The following is a 13,538-nucleotide window of genomic DNA, read 5'->3' on the forward strand; positions in this document are numbered from 1 at the left end:
ATGTAACTGTCATAAAAGAGAGAAATTCTCAAAAAGTATGAAGCCCACTGTATAGTATTGAAAATCATTCATCGTCGTCTCTGTTAAAATGAATCTTTGACATCTATAGCTGTCAAAGGCAGTGAATGAGATAAAAATAAAATTGTGCGTTTTTGCTCTTTTTGTTTCCCATGCGAGTTTTTAATTAGGGTTGCATTATGATAACAATATCAAATATGACATAAAAACTAACATGTCTATTTGTGGGCATTTCCCCGCAGAGTTTTTGACAGGTCCACCGTGGACAAGGGCAGCGTCTGTCATGACTTTCATCCAGGACTCCATTTCTTTGGCTGTGTCAGTGCAGAAATAGTACGTCCTCATATTGGGGTGAGTGGCCTAGAGAGATAAGATAAGAGATATTGAGAGAGACAGCGAAAGAGAAGCATCAAACAGCACAATGCCTTGATATGATTTCTGTTGACATCCTAGATTTATCTGAGTGTGTTGAGGCTTCTTTTAATCCAATTTATCACAAAAAATAAGCATGACCCCACTCAAAATATCTGTCATGTTGATGACATAAATCCCCATTGCTATGGGGTTATATCAGTCACGATGAGAACTTTTACCTTAAAGGCATATTTTCTGCTGATGTGGTCATCCACCGACAACATGGAGATATGAAAGCTTGGGAGCAGGATACTACCTAGGATGCTGTCTTCTTTTTCATCTGCAACACATCATAACAATAACATTAAAATATGGTAGTAAAATCATCAATACTTTGTTCAATATTGTTTTCAATGACTTCAATGTCTTTAGTCTATTGAGTCTCCTTACCGCGGTAGTAGAAAAGGCACATGTCCGACAGAACAAACCACCTCTTCTTCCATAGCTTCATGCCTGTACTGTCCTTAGAGGTCAAAGTTAACAGAAAATCAGTCAACATTTACTTGGGGTGCTTCAAATTTGCTTCATGAACCAGTTATATATTTTTTTTACACTTCCAGATGGGGCTTACGGTTCAACATTGGATTGACTTTCTTGAATCACTTATTTATACAGTGTCATTTAATGTAAAAAATAAAACCGGTTCATGAAGCAAATGTGAAGCTTCATTTTCCCCTAACTAATATTTACTCTTGTACATACATAACCCAATTTTGGTTTTACTTACATCATTTCTTTTTCCTCTCTGCTGCCTCATTTCACCTTGTTTTTTAATAACCCATCAGTAGTAAACAGATGTCTTTTTTATTTTACCCTGCTTTTTGATTATGTTTGCAGTGACTACTTTGACTGACTACCGATTCTGATTCTGACTTCCTCCACAGATCCTACCTCAAAAGAAGGTCAGGATTTGGAGGAGGTGCAGATGACTTTTCATCTGTGAGAGAGAAATTTGTTTACAGGTTTACAGCCAGGGAGTGAAGGTTTGCTGGTGGGTATTACAGCCAAGCTTTTTTGCAAACTGATTAAATTCTCTAGACTTGCTCGGTTGTTGCTACTCTGCTTCTAATAATTGGATGAGTAAAACATATTCATCATCACCATCAGTGCAACTTTCCGCCTTACCTGTTTATAAAGCCAGCTGCTTTTGACCACTGGGGCATTTATGTTTCTCTTGATGGAGTTGGACCTCTTGCCAAAGTTGTGAACTTTTTTGGAAGACCTTGAAGGCTGTTAAAATAGAAAATAAAGGCAAACCTATTTTATATACAGTATTTTCAAGTTTACATTTTAGTTGAAATCATGGACTGCCAATCAATGAAATTAATCATTTAGGCACCATTTTTTTGTCACCTTTGGTGTGTTTTTTGCCGACATTGCACAAAACTGTTCGTTCAAGTCCATAAATAATGTGGTTTATTTTACTCTTTCACCAAGAAATAGAAAGACAAAGCCAATATTCACAGAATACACACTTGTTTTCAAATCTATTTTAAATAGTAAATTATACAATATTGAAGAGAATCACTGACTCGTATATTGCATCTACAATACAACAATCTAAACCTCTGCCGATGTTTAAAGTAGGTCGTCTTGCTTAAGGGGATCTCAACAGTAGCAATCTTTGTTACATCATTTGTTATTTCAGCTGAGTTGCCACATTACGCTGCATCTTAAATTGACAGCAACGCATTTAAATTCATAATTTATACTCAGTTTTCCAGTTTTTTAATACCATCCAATTTTTCCCCCTTGCAGTGCACAAAACTAGATCCGTTCAAGTTTATAAATTATGACTTCTCATGAATACATAAATACTGCGCATGAGATTTTTTTTTTTAACTCTTTCAACCAGTTTAAGCAAGAACAACTTATGAATGTATTCTGAAGGGTCAGTGCAAACTGTGATGGGTCATCACAGAATCTAACACCAGTGTGATTTGTTTGAAGGCTATACTGACCCGTGTGAATGACGAAGAGTGAGTCAAAGTAGCGGCAGGGCTCCCGGTGAAGTTGCTGTTGTCTGAGCCACCTGTGTAGTTGGACGCTTCGCTCATGGTGCTCATGGGACGCTCCTTTTTATTGCCGCTATTTTCCTCCTCTGGCTTTGGTGTTGTCCTGACACAAGTTAAGACAGACAGAGAGATTAAAGTTTTGATCTGTATGACATATGAAAATGAACAGACATACCGTAGTTTTCGGACTATAACTTGCGTTTTTTGTCATAGTTTGGGTGGGGGGCGACTTATACTCAGGAGCGACTTATGTGATATTTTTCAAAAATTTTAAAAATTCAAAAATCCGCTATGTCGTGAAACCGCAAAAAACGAACCGCGATGTAGCAAGGGATTACTGTCATTTGAACTGCAAGTGACGTCACCCGTGCTGTGCGGCGGTTGTTTACACAAAGGACAAAGGATTCGATCACAGGATGACGAAGATGATGAAAGGCCCCACGTACTACCGGCATCATTAGCGGCTTTGTTTGTAAGTGACACGGAGGACGAAAAGTTTAAAGGCTTTAATGATTTGGAGTGACACAGAAGGTTTGAAAAACTATTATGGCTTTTTATGACGCCCGGTCCTTCTCGACGGGAGCTCTCTTTCACCTCCGTGGATGGAAGTCGGGGGCCGGCGCTCGGCCGGGTGGCTGTCCGGGGACGGTGGATGGGGCTCGGACATGGCTTTTACGCACGCCCGGTCATACTCTACGGAGCTTTCTTTCACCGTTCCGCGGATGGAAGTCGGGGGTCGGCGCTCGGCCGGGGGGCTGTACGCACGCCCGGTCCTATTTATGGAGCTCTCTTCCACCTCCGTAGCTGGAAGTTCAGTAGTTGTTGGCTCGTTGAACTCTTGTTTTGTTAAATAAAGTGCTGTTTACCAAACCCACGTCTTTCCTGGTACTTTGTTAACGCTTCAATATAGTTCTAGACTAGATCACTGTAGCACACGCGCGGCGTTGTTGACATAAAGAACGAGGAATTTGATCGATGGATTTAATGATTTGGAGTGACACAGATGGTTTGATAATATTGTTGTAATATGATAGTTATTTGAAATGTACTTTATATATCGTTATATGGGTCTGTGGAATAATTAGAAATGCAACTTACAACGGGTCCGACGTCAGCATATGCAGCGCATACGCGGCATTGTTTACATAAAGCACGATCGATGGATTTAATGAATTGGAGTGACACAGATGGTTTGATAAACGTGTTATTTATGTAATACTTACTTGAATAACTCTGAATGTTACATCAGGCCCGTTCTCAGCTCCTCGTTTGTGTATATGTCACGTTAGCATACCGTATCGTTTAGCCTGTTATTGCTGGTTGATGTCTGTTTTTGGTGTTGGATTTTGACAAATAAATTTGCCCCTTGTAGTCCGAAAATTACGGTACTTTTTCATAGGCTGAAGAATTGTTATGGCGATTAACCTTAAACTATCCTAGGTGGAACGATATAGAAACAAGACGCAGTGCTTCTAAGGGTGGCACAAACATTTTGTAGTCCAAAGAATCCATTTTAAATAAATTTAATTGAATTGCAGCATTAATTTCAGGTTCTGATCAATCAACATACGTAACTTGTCGACAAATAGGGTTTTTGTGCGTGCGACTCAAATATATACGAGTGTGAATTAAATTTAAATTTACCTAAAAGTCAAAATGCTCTGTAAAAATGGTTGTGTGTGTACGTCAACGTGTACCACATTGCGTGTGTTTCTGCTACTAAGATGAGGATTGTTCATTTCTATGTCAAATTGTACTCCAGCAATCAATACCAGACAGTCTCATTAAACAGACCTCATCATCTACGTCTTCATGAGCGACAGGAAGATAAGGAAATGAAGGGCTTCAGTGACTTGAATGATGAGTAGCGATATCTATGTAACTTTTATGAAGAAACTGAGAGCCCCAGATGCTCCTTTCGTCTCCAATGATTTAAAATGACATGTAAATTGATCATGACTCAAGTACAATAAGTAAAAAAGAGAATGATCTGGACTGATTTGGAAAGTTTCTTTGTAGTTGGAAAAAGGCTCATTTTTCTCCTTTCTAAGAAGAAAAAGAAAGGTGGATTCCAGACAATACCAGAAAACCTACTTGAAATATGGATTTACAGGTGATTCCCACCTGCAAGCAGCAACAATTCGACAGGGTAGTTTCCGTTAGTTTGCTTTTCTCTCTTCTCTGAGTTCTTAACAACTGCACTGTTAACTGTTTGCTTCTGCACAGACTGTTTTGTTAGGCAAATAAGTTTCCACAGGCAACATACAATAAGTAATTGTACTTTGCCCCAGACTACACTTAATTTTAAGAACAGCATAGCTCTGAGCACACAGATGCGTACAAGAGCATGTGTAAACAAGGACGCTGGATGAGAAATTGACACCCGCAGCCATGTGACACCGGCAACCGCAGCTGTACTGGGCTTTTTGGATGTGGAACAGACATTGGGAAACCACAAAGCAGTCTGCTCAGCAGTGGTGTTGAACTAATGATATAATCTTGTTTGTTTAAATAATTTTTCAATGTTCGACTTCAAATTTTCCAAATGTCAAATGTAGTTTGTAATTTTAACCAAAAAATGAAATGAGGAATATCTTTGAAGCCAAAGTTGCTAAGAGCACACAAAGAGCTTCAACGGGTTGGCATAATATGTTATGTTAGCTGGCAACAAGTGATGATTAATTAGTTCAGACCGCCAGTGTTTAATATAGATTCAAGAACATGATAAAAAAAAAAAAATCAACAGAATGGATGGTTCAGTGCAAAAATCAACAAAAAATTAAGTAAAAATTATGAATGCGAATTACCATAGTTAGCAGAGCGGAGTGCTAATAGATTGATGCTAACGCTTAAGTTCATTTGGATATTTGTAGGAGCAAATGGACAGTAATACTGTTGTATCTGTGGCTTAAAAGATAATTCATTTATAAAAGTACTCAGGTTTTTGAGAATTTGGCCATTTCAAAGATGAGTACAGTAATCCCTCCTACTTCGCGGGGGTTACGTTCCAGACCCACCCGCGAAATGGGAATTTCCGCGAAATAGAAACTAGATTTTTTTGAGCTATTCTTGGAAGATATTCTATTTTTATCGCTGACATCAACCAGCTCGCTGCTAGGGGACTTTCATATCAATGGACTGTGCGCTCCGCATTCATGCCTTAGCGACGAGACTAACAGTGTATTGCTATGTCCAGATGAAGGCCACCGCCGGTGGAGAGTGTTATATCTTTACTATTTTCCAGGTTCTGATGTAGCAAGCATGGTTTGGACAACGACGTGATGGATACTGCTTTATTCCTTTCATCACAGTCAGTTCACTGGCCGTACATCACAACACTGAACGTCCCCGAAGCTCCCCCTCCCACATCCGGGGTTTTCCCACTACGGAACATGAGTTAGTCCAAAATATACAACATCTAAATATACAACAGAGAGAACGCCCTGAAGTCACATGTGACGATAAAGTATACTGTACTGACTCTTTAATTTATTCATTTCAAAACAAGAAAACGACTTTTAAACATAAGCTATCATTATTAAAGGAAAATGAAGAAACTCAAGTGGCCGCGAAACCTCGTGAAATGATGAAATTTCTGCGATAAAATCATTAATTTATTTTTGAAAACCCGCGATACAGCGAAGCCGCGATAGTTGAAGCCGCGAAGTAGGAGGGATGACTGTACTAATGAATTTTTTCCTTTTTGACTGCAGATTTATCACCGCTAACAGCCACAATGCCTAGCTGTTATTGTAATCAGCTATTTCCAAATTGCTCTTCTTTTCACTGTAGAAGTGAGGGAGTCCAGTGATATTTAGTTGAATTAACAGTTGACCTTTATGGCACACACCACCAGCTGTTAGGAGCTCCGCTTAGCTTGGCTGTACTCCCGACATAATTTAGTGTGACAACAGTACCGTAATTTTCGGACTATAAGTCGCATTTTTTTTCTTAGTTTGGGTGGGGGGGGGTTGACTTATACTCAGGAGGGACTTATATGTGATTTTTTTCAAAAATTTTCAAAATTCAAAAATCCGCGATGTAGTGAAACCACGATAAACGAACCGCGATGTAGCAAGGGATTACTGTCATTTGAACTGTTACGTCACCCGTGCCGCGCGGCGGTTGTTTACATAAACGGACAAAGGATTCGATCACGGGATGACAAAGATGACGAAGGGCCCCACGTACTACCGGCATCATTAGCGGCTTTGTTTGTAAGTGACACAGAGGATGAAGAGTTTGAAGGATTTAATGATTTGGAGTGACACAGAAGGTTTGAAAAACTATTATGTCTTTTACGCATGCCCGGTCCTTCTCGACGGGAGCTCTCTTTCACCTCCGTGGATGGAAGTCGGGGGCCGGCGCTCGGCCGGGTGGCTGTCCGGGGACGGTGGATGGGGCTCGGACATGGCTTTTACGCACGCACGCTCCTATTCTATGGAGCTCTCTTCCACCTCCGTGGATGGAAGTCGGGGGCCGGCGCTCGGCCGGGTGGCTGTCTGGGGACGGTGGATGGGCTCGGACATAGCTTTTACGCACGCCCACTCCTATTCTATGGAGCTCTCTTCCACCTCCGTGGCTGGAAGTTCAGTAGTTGTTGGCTCGTTGAACTCTTGTTTTGAGCCGTTTACCAAACCCACGTCTTTCCTGGTACTTTGTTAACACTACAATGTAGTTATATACTAGATCTCTGCAGCACACGCGTGGCGTTGTTGACATAAAGAATGAGGAATTTGATCGATGGATTTAATGATTTGGAGTGACACATAGTTTGATAATATTGTTGTAATATGATAGTTATTTGAAAAATACTTTATATGTCGTTATATGGGTCTGTGGAATAATTAGAAATGCAACTTACAACGGGTCCAACATCAGCATATGCGGCGCATACGCGGCATTGTTTACAGAAGGCAAGATCGATGGATTTAATGAATTGGAGTGACACAGATGGTTTTTATAAACGTGTTATTTATGTAATACTTACTTGAATAACCAGGCCCGTTCTCAGCTCCTCGTTTGTGTATATGTCACGTTAGCATACCGTATCATTTAGCCTGTTGTTGCTGGTTCATGTCTGTTCTTGGTGTTGGATTTTGACAAATAAATTTGCCCCAAAAGTGCGACTTATACTCTGGTGCGACTTATATATGTTTTTTTTCACTTTATTGTGCATTTTATGGCTGGTGCGACTTATACTCCGGAGCGACTTATACGGTATATTTGCATCTTTACTGGAAATGTTGACGGTTGTTCGTTTTAGGGCCGAATGAAAGATGAGTAAAACACTTCACTTGAAGAAAGAAAGATAAGACATGTAGGCATAATTAATAGGCTTCTAGAGAGCCCAGTCAGAAATTATTTAAAATTGACAGTCCGTATAGCATGATATACAGTATATATAATTTTTGTGATAATTTACTAATAAACATTGCTTTTGAACTGCTGTCCAACAGAATTATTTTTGAACACTATTGAAATCAACAACTTTCCCTACATGCATTACAGCGTGGGTAAAAAGTAATGTAATAACTAGTTTATTTACCAATTTAAAATACTTTTAAAGAATGTATTTGATTTTTTTTGTCTTGGCCAGCCTGGAGCCCCAACTCAACACCATGCAACTTCTTTCTTTGGGTTTGCTTAAAGTAAATTTATTATACCAAAGCAAAGGCTTTGGAAAAATTGAAACTCTCTATCACACAATTTTTTGTTGAAATCAGAGATGGGAAGAAAAGCGGTGAAGAGAGATGGAGCTTCTACAGTTTTAATTATTTCCTAAGGGAAATCAGAGAATTTTTTGAATAATCTAAATAAGTTACTATAATTTACTTTTCACCCCCCTGTATGCATCCCGCTTACCAGTAAGAATTCGAATGATAGTAGTCTTGACAGAAAAAGCCAAAGGCAATTATTATTACTCTTTCTGTAATTATTGGGGTTTATTACCTGGTGTCAGCCTCTAGGGGCTTGTCAGGATGGACAAGCTTTCCATATTTCACACTAAAAGAACAGGAGGAAGACAAGATGGCAAAAATAATAAGAATGCAAAACCATGACTACAAATTAGACTGAGTCAAATAAAAAGTAAATGATGACAATGGATGACAAAAACACAGCATAAAAACAGTCAATGAAGATGCCTGTCACCATGTCATCAACACACAGGCTGAAATCTGATAGCCCTCCCTCAAAAAAATCTAAACTGTACTTGAAGCAGTGCATCCAAGAAAACATTACGAAAAAAAGAGGAGACTGTTAGGAATAAATAAAAACAAAGGAAATAGAATGAAGGCTTTAAAGGGAGGACATTGCTTTTGATAATGTTTACACCAGCAGAGATCTTGCTGACCTGAATTGCTTGCCACTGCTAAATTACACAACAATGTAAAGTTGCAAAAACCTGCTGAAAACCAAGATAGAGTGTGATCATCATTACTGCCATTGTCGTTTTTAACTTAGAACCCTGAAAACAGACTTACTGTTCATTCACCACGAAGATACAGTTGTCTTGCGAGGGAGCTCCTGACACAGGGTGCTTACACATCACCTTTCGCTCATTGTGACTGTAGAAGAAAAATAAAAGAACATTGGAAAAAAACGTGTTTGTAAAATACAGTGAACCATTTGTAATGGTAAATCCATGCCTGGAGGAACAACGAAAAACTTTGCAAAATGATTGCACACGCAACACAAGCATTATTCTTTTCTATAAAAATACAACTGGAATAGGATATGGAACAGAAAAGGGGGGAAAAAAAGAATGATGGTGGGAATAACAATTCCAAAAAAACAAAAGGAAAAGGCTTTCTTGCATTCATCTAGGAGCCAATGGTCTGTTTTTGTAAATGGAAAACCAGCTTATTTGAAGTGAGATGAAAAATTGGTTTACTTCGAATGCTATATGAAAAATCCAGCTCATACCCACAGCTAGCTTGTTAGCAACTTGTATTTTTGTACTACAACAGTGGAAAATATTTAGAATATAGATTACCGACATTCATGGCAACAATGTCAGCGCCACAAAGCAAGCAAGTTGTTTTGACTTGCATCTTTAATTTGGGGTTCTAAGGCACGAATGTTCTGTAAAATGCAGGAAAAACAATTTTCACACGAGCGAAACATAATACATTTACTTGAATGATTCAATTTAAAATGTTATTGAAGTTTGTTGAAGTTCACCCAACATTTTTTACAGTGTAGCTTGCAAGCCAGACAGAAAGCTAGCAAACAAGCTATCCAGCCAGCCATTGCAAGTCCTTCGAAACATAATACATTTACTTGAATTATGAAGTTTGTTGAAGTTCACCTAACATTTTTTACAGTGTAGTTTGCAGGCCAGACAGAAAGCTAGCAAACAAGCTATCCAGACAGCCATTGTAAGTCCTTCTGGGTTTGTTTTTTTGCACATTCTGTGCGTTTTTATCCATACCGCTCACATTTCACAATCTTGATACACTATTATCACCTAAGCTAGGTTTAACACAAACAACAAATGGTTATGATATTTTTTTTAATTCAAGGACAAAACTCCAATGTTTTGTTCTTGACTGTTGCATGACCAGACATTTGTTGTTAAGCATTGCAAATGTGGCATCAGAGGCAATAGAAAAGCCTTCATCTATCCATACTTCCATTTTACAAAGAAACCCAGTGAAGTGGTATTCTCCAAATGTTTTTGCTGACACAGAAAAATGTAGCATTCCACTCTCTGATCAAACCATCAGTGGACAGTGACAACTGCGTCAACATAGCAGGACTTGAAAAAGCGCAATTATTTTGTAACATAAGACTACAGGGTGTATATGAAATTGAACAAACCACATTTTCCAAAGTACTGAAAGTAAACTATTGCGGAAGCTCCAAATCATCAAATAGTTGAGTTCACTTTTTAACCATTACATATCTTCACATTTTACTTAGACAATACGCAGATTGCTTTACCGTGTATTTTTTAGTGAATAATATGGAAATGGTCACCGAAATGCAATTCTCCATTTTCCTCAGTTAGAAATTATTCTTTCTGAACACAGTAGTAGTAGTTCATAGTAGTGCATTTTATCTACTCCTCTATGAAAAACATAAGAGCAGTCTCCGAGGACTGTGGATCTGTTTTCCAGGAAAACTATTAGACAAGGCTGGCTTATGCAACTGTTTCTCCTGCATCTCAAATGGACAGTCCAATTTCATCAAATCCGTTAAATGTTAAAATTATACACTACACATAGGCATACATAAGCAGCATACCTTCCACAGCATCACCCTTATTTTTCTTCTCCACATGATTGCAAGTGACAAGTACATACACAAGAACATGAGCATTTAAGCACAACTAACAAGCACAGACCATTTGAGAGCAGAGGAGCAACAAGCTAGCGTCTACATACGATGAATTTAACAAAAATCCAACACTGGGTCAGAGAACAAAATGGTGCTATTTTCTGAGAAACTTGCCTATTCATCATTTTTGGGTCCTCTTGCGTAAAAAGCTAGTGTGTGGGTTCAATTCCACCGCCGGTCCAAATTACCCGTAGGTGTGTGTGAGTGTGAATGGTTGTTCGTCTCTGTGATTGGCTGGCAACTGGTTCAGGGTGTCCCCCGCCTACTGCTGGGATAGGCTTAGGCGCACCCGTGACCTCATCAGTGTGTATGTACTGCATACAAATCGGTCAAAAGGTGACTCATTCTTTCATAACACCACGATCTATTAAGTGGTTCGCAACAAACCTGAGTGGTTCAACACTAGGCTCAAGATACTAAATTGTGATGTGATATTTAATCTCAAAACAGTATTTATTTTATTGAAATTAAGTTACAAAGGGCTATATATTTAACACGCAATTATAATATTTAATTCCAAGCACCTTTGAAAGAACTAGCAGAAACAACAGAGCCATGGTGGACCAGCTTTTCACAAGCTCAAACGAATGTGCCCTGGCAACTGGCTGTGCATCGGCATTGAGCCAACCGGATGGCATATCCATCTATGAATTCAGTTACCGCGCACATACATATAAGATGATCATAAAAAGATGAGCAGGTTGTTGACTCACCGGATGAATAGCAGAAGGTGTTAAGGAGGGAAAATAGAGCCAGGAGGATGGCAGCCTTGCGCATGGGGCTTTCCTCCGAGTGAAGACAGCAATGCTGCTAGTATATGTCGCTGCTCGACTGCACTCCCTGCCTTTCTCTCTCTTCAGACGTGTCAAAGTTGTGTTGTACTATGTGCCACAAGGAAGGTTTCAACTGAACACAGCAAAACCGAACAAGCACGAGATCGATTCCTGCAGAGAGCTACAGTACATTGCCTTTAAATTTCCAAACTGCAAGTTGTGACTTTGTCTTGTATGCTAACAAGCTCGGTTTAAAATGTCACTGTTTTGAAATATTTTAAGGAATGGGCTGATTTACACTCTTAAACCAGATGGGCCAAAAGTAATTCAAATTGGGTGAAAAAGCTAACCGGGCACTCAATTCAAGAGGGACTAAGTGTTGAAGATTTAACCCAGCCTGTTGGGTTAAGAATTTAATCCTACAAGTGGTACCAAATACGCATACTGATGAGATAAACCTCCTGTGGGTGGTCTGTCTGTCCTGACCAGGATTTGAACCTCAAACCCCGTGTCACACTGAGCCGTCAATCATCCACCAAAGACTGCTTCATTAAATTTATTTCAACTTCAGTACACAAATCTTAAATCCATTTTAAACTCTTCAGCCTGCAAAAATCTAATTTTCAACACAAATCAATGGGTAAAGATAATTAATCCAACCTTGCCCGGAAGTCGTTGTGGGAAAATTTGGCCAGCTAACGCCTTACTGCTAGCGGGCTACGGTTAACGCTTCGTTGTTGGCACGCTTACGCCGTACTAGCAATGAGAATATTTGGTCAGTTAATCCCTCGCCGTTGGCCGGCAAACGCTGTGCTAGCAACAAACGAAAGGGATTTTCAAATTTAGATGGTGAGAAACAAACTAGCGTAGCGCCGGTTAGAATTAGGCTCCTAAAAACTTAGATGGATTTAAAATGAAAGTGTATATATATTTGTTTTGCCAATGAATCTACTATAGAATGTTCAGTTCGTTGCTTACTCCACCACCCAAAAAATACCAAACAATAAACACTGAAAATCTTGTGTGTTCAATGGCAGGATATCAGTAGCAATTTCCCATCCACACATTAAGGACATTCCTTCCTAACCTTTTGGTCATTTTCTCCTCGTTTAATTGTGCAATTAAAGTTGTTTTTCCTGTTACAATTTTCTTTATATTAGCAATAGCATACAGCATACACCTTGTCAGGTTTTGTGTTTATGATTCCAGACGTTGACCCAGGACAGAAGTAGTAATCCTAAACATTTTCTTTATTCAGTTTTTGATGCTGCCAAGAGTCTTCGGCCCCAGCAGACCAACCATAAAAAGTCTGGATCGACTTGACTGCTTACATTTTATGTTTGGGTTGTTCTATACACTGGCCCTTGGTGATAACTTGTCCTCCCTCCCTATAACTACTCGTGATTGTTGTTTATTTTTCCATCCATAATTAATTGTGGTGTATTATTAACAGTTGATAAATAAAGAGACTTCCACTCTATTTCAGAATGGTGACTTTATATATCCCAGAAAGAAACACATAGTGGTGTACAATCTGCAGTTTCAAGTCGTAGCTACTATTTTTATGTGCTACTATATCCCCATCAGTTTTGTGAAAATATTATATATTGCTATTTAAATCTCTAATTATGATGCTGGATTGAAACTGAGAGTTTACTCTCGAATTTATCACCAACTATTTAATGTTAGAGCAGAGTCAAATACGAATTAAAGAGCACAGCACACACTTTCAAGTTGTTCTCTGGTCAAAGAATTATTTCACCAAGGTGTATGATAGAAATGTCTTTGTAAACACAAAACAAAAGTCATATCTGTGTTGCTATTCACACAAATGCTGTAGTAACAACAATGTAACTACACTCAACACTGCACTTACGGTAAACAAAAAATATCACAGGACCAAAGCAGTCAATTCCGTTGTACTTTATTCTATTTTTTAATCATGTACTGTATTGTACTCATATTGTTAATCAAT

At 38.9% G+C, this 13,538-nt stretch overlaps 1 protein-coding gene across 8 annotated transcripts in view; it reads right to left on the reverse strand.

The window, feature by feature from the left end:
• The window catches only part of LOC147040010 (pleckstrin homology domain-containing family A member 5-like), a 75,141-nt gene that overhangs the window by 25,199 nt on the left and 36,404 nt on the right, over positions 1–13,538 (reverse strand). For 7 of the 8 annotated variants that reach the window (XM_085901994.1, XM_085901991.1, XM_085901990.1 and 4 more), the window contains 7 exons: positions 8,933–9,016; positions 8,400–8,453; positions 2,394–2,550; positions 1,558–1,662; positions 823–895; positions 612–712; positions 233–378 (listed from right to left, as the gene is read on the reverse strand). In XM_085901994.1, the coding sequence (XP_085758120.1) occupies positions 233–378; positions 612–712; positions 823–895; positions 1,558–1,662; positions 2,394–2,550; positions 8,400–8,453; positions 8,933–9,016 (720 nt within the window). The remainder of the gene's footprint in view (positions 1–232; positions 379–611; positions 713–822; positions 896–1,557; positions 1,663–2,393; positions 2,551–8,399; positions 8,454–8,932; positions 9,017–13,538) is intronic. The other variant, XM_085901989.1, reaches the window with a different exon arrangement.

Source organism: Syngnathus leptorhynchus, chromosome 21 (assembly GCF_054491065.1).
Source record: "Syngnathus leptorhynchus isolate UIUO chromosome 21, UIUO_Slep, whole genome shotgun sequence".
In the NCBI taxonomy this organism is placed as follows: Eukaryota; Metazoa; Chordata; class Actinopteri; order Syngnathiformes; family Syngnathidae; genus Syngnathus; species Syngnathus leptorhynchus.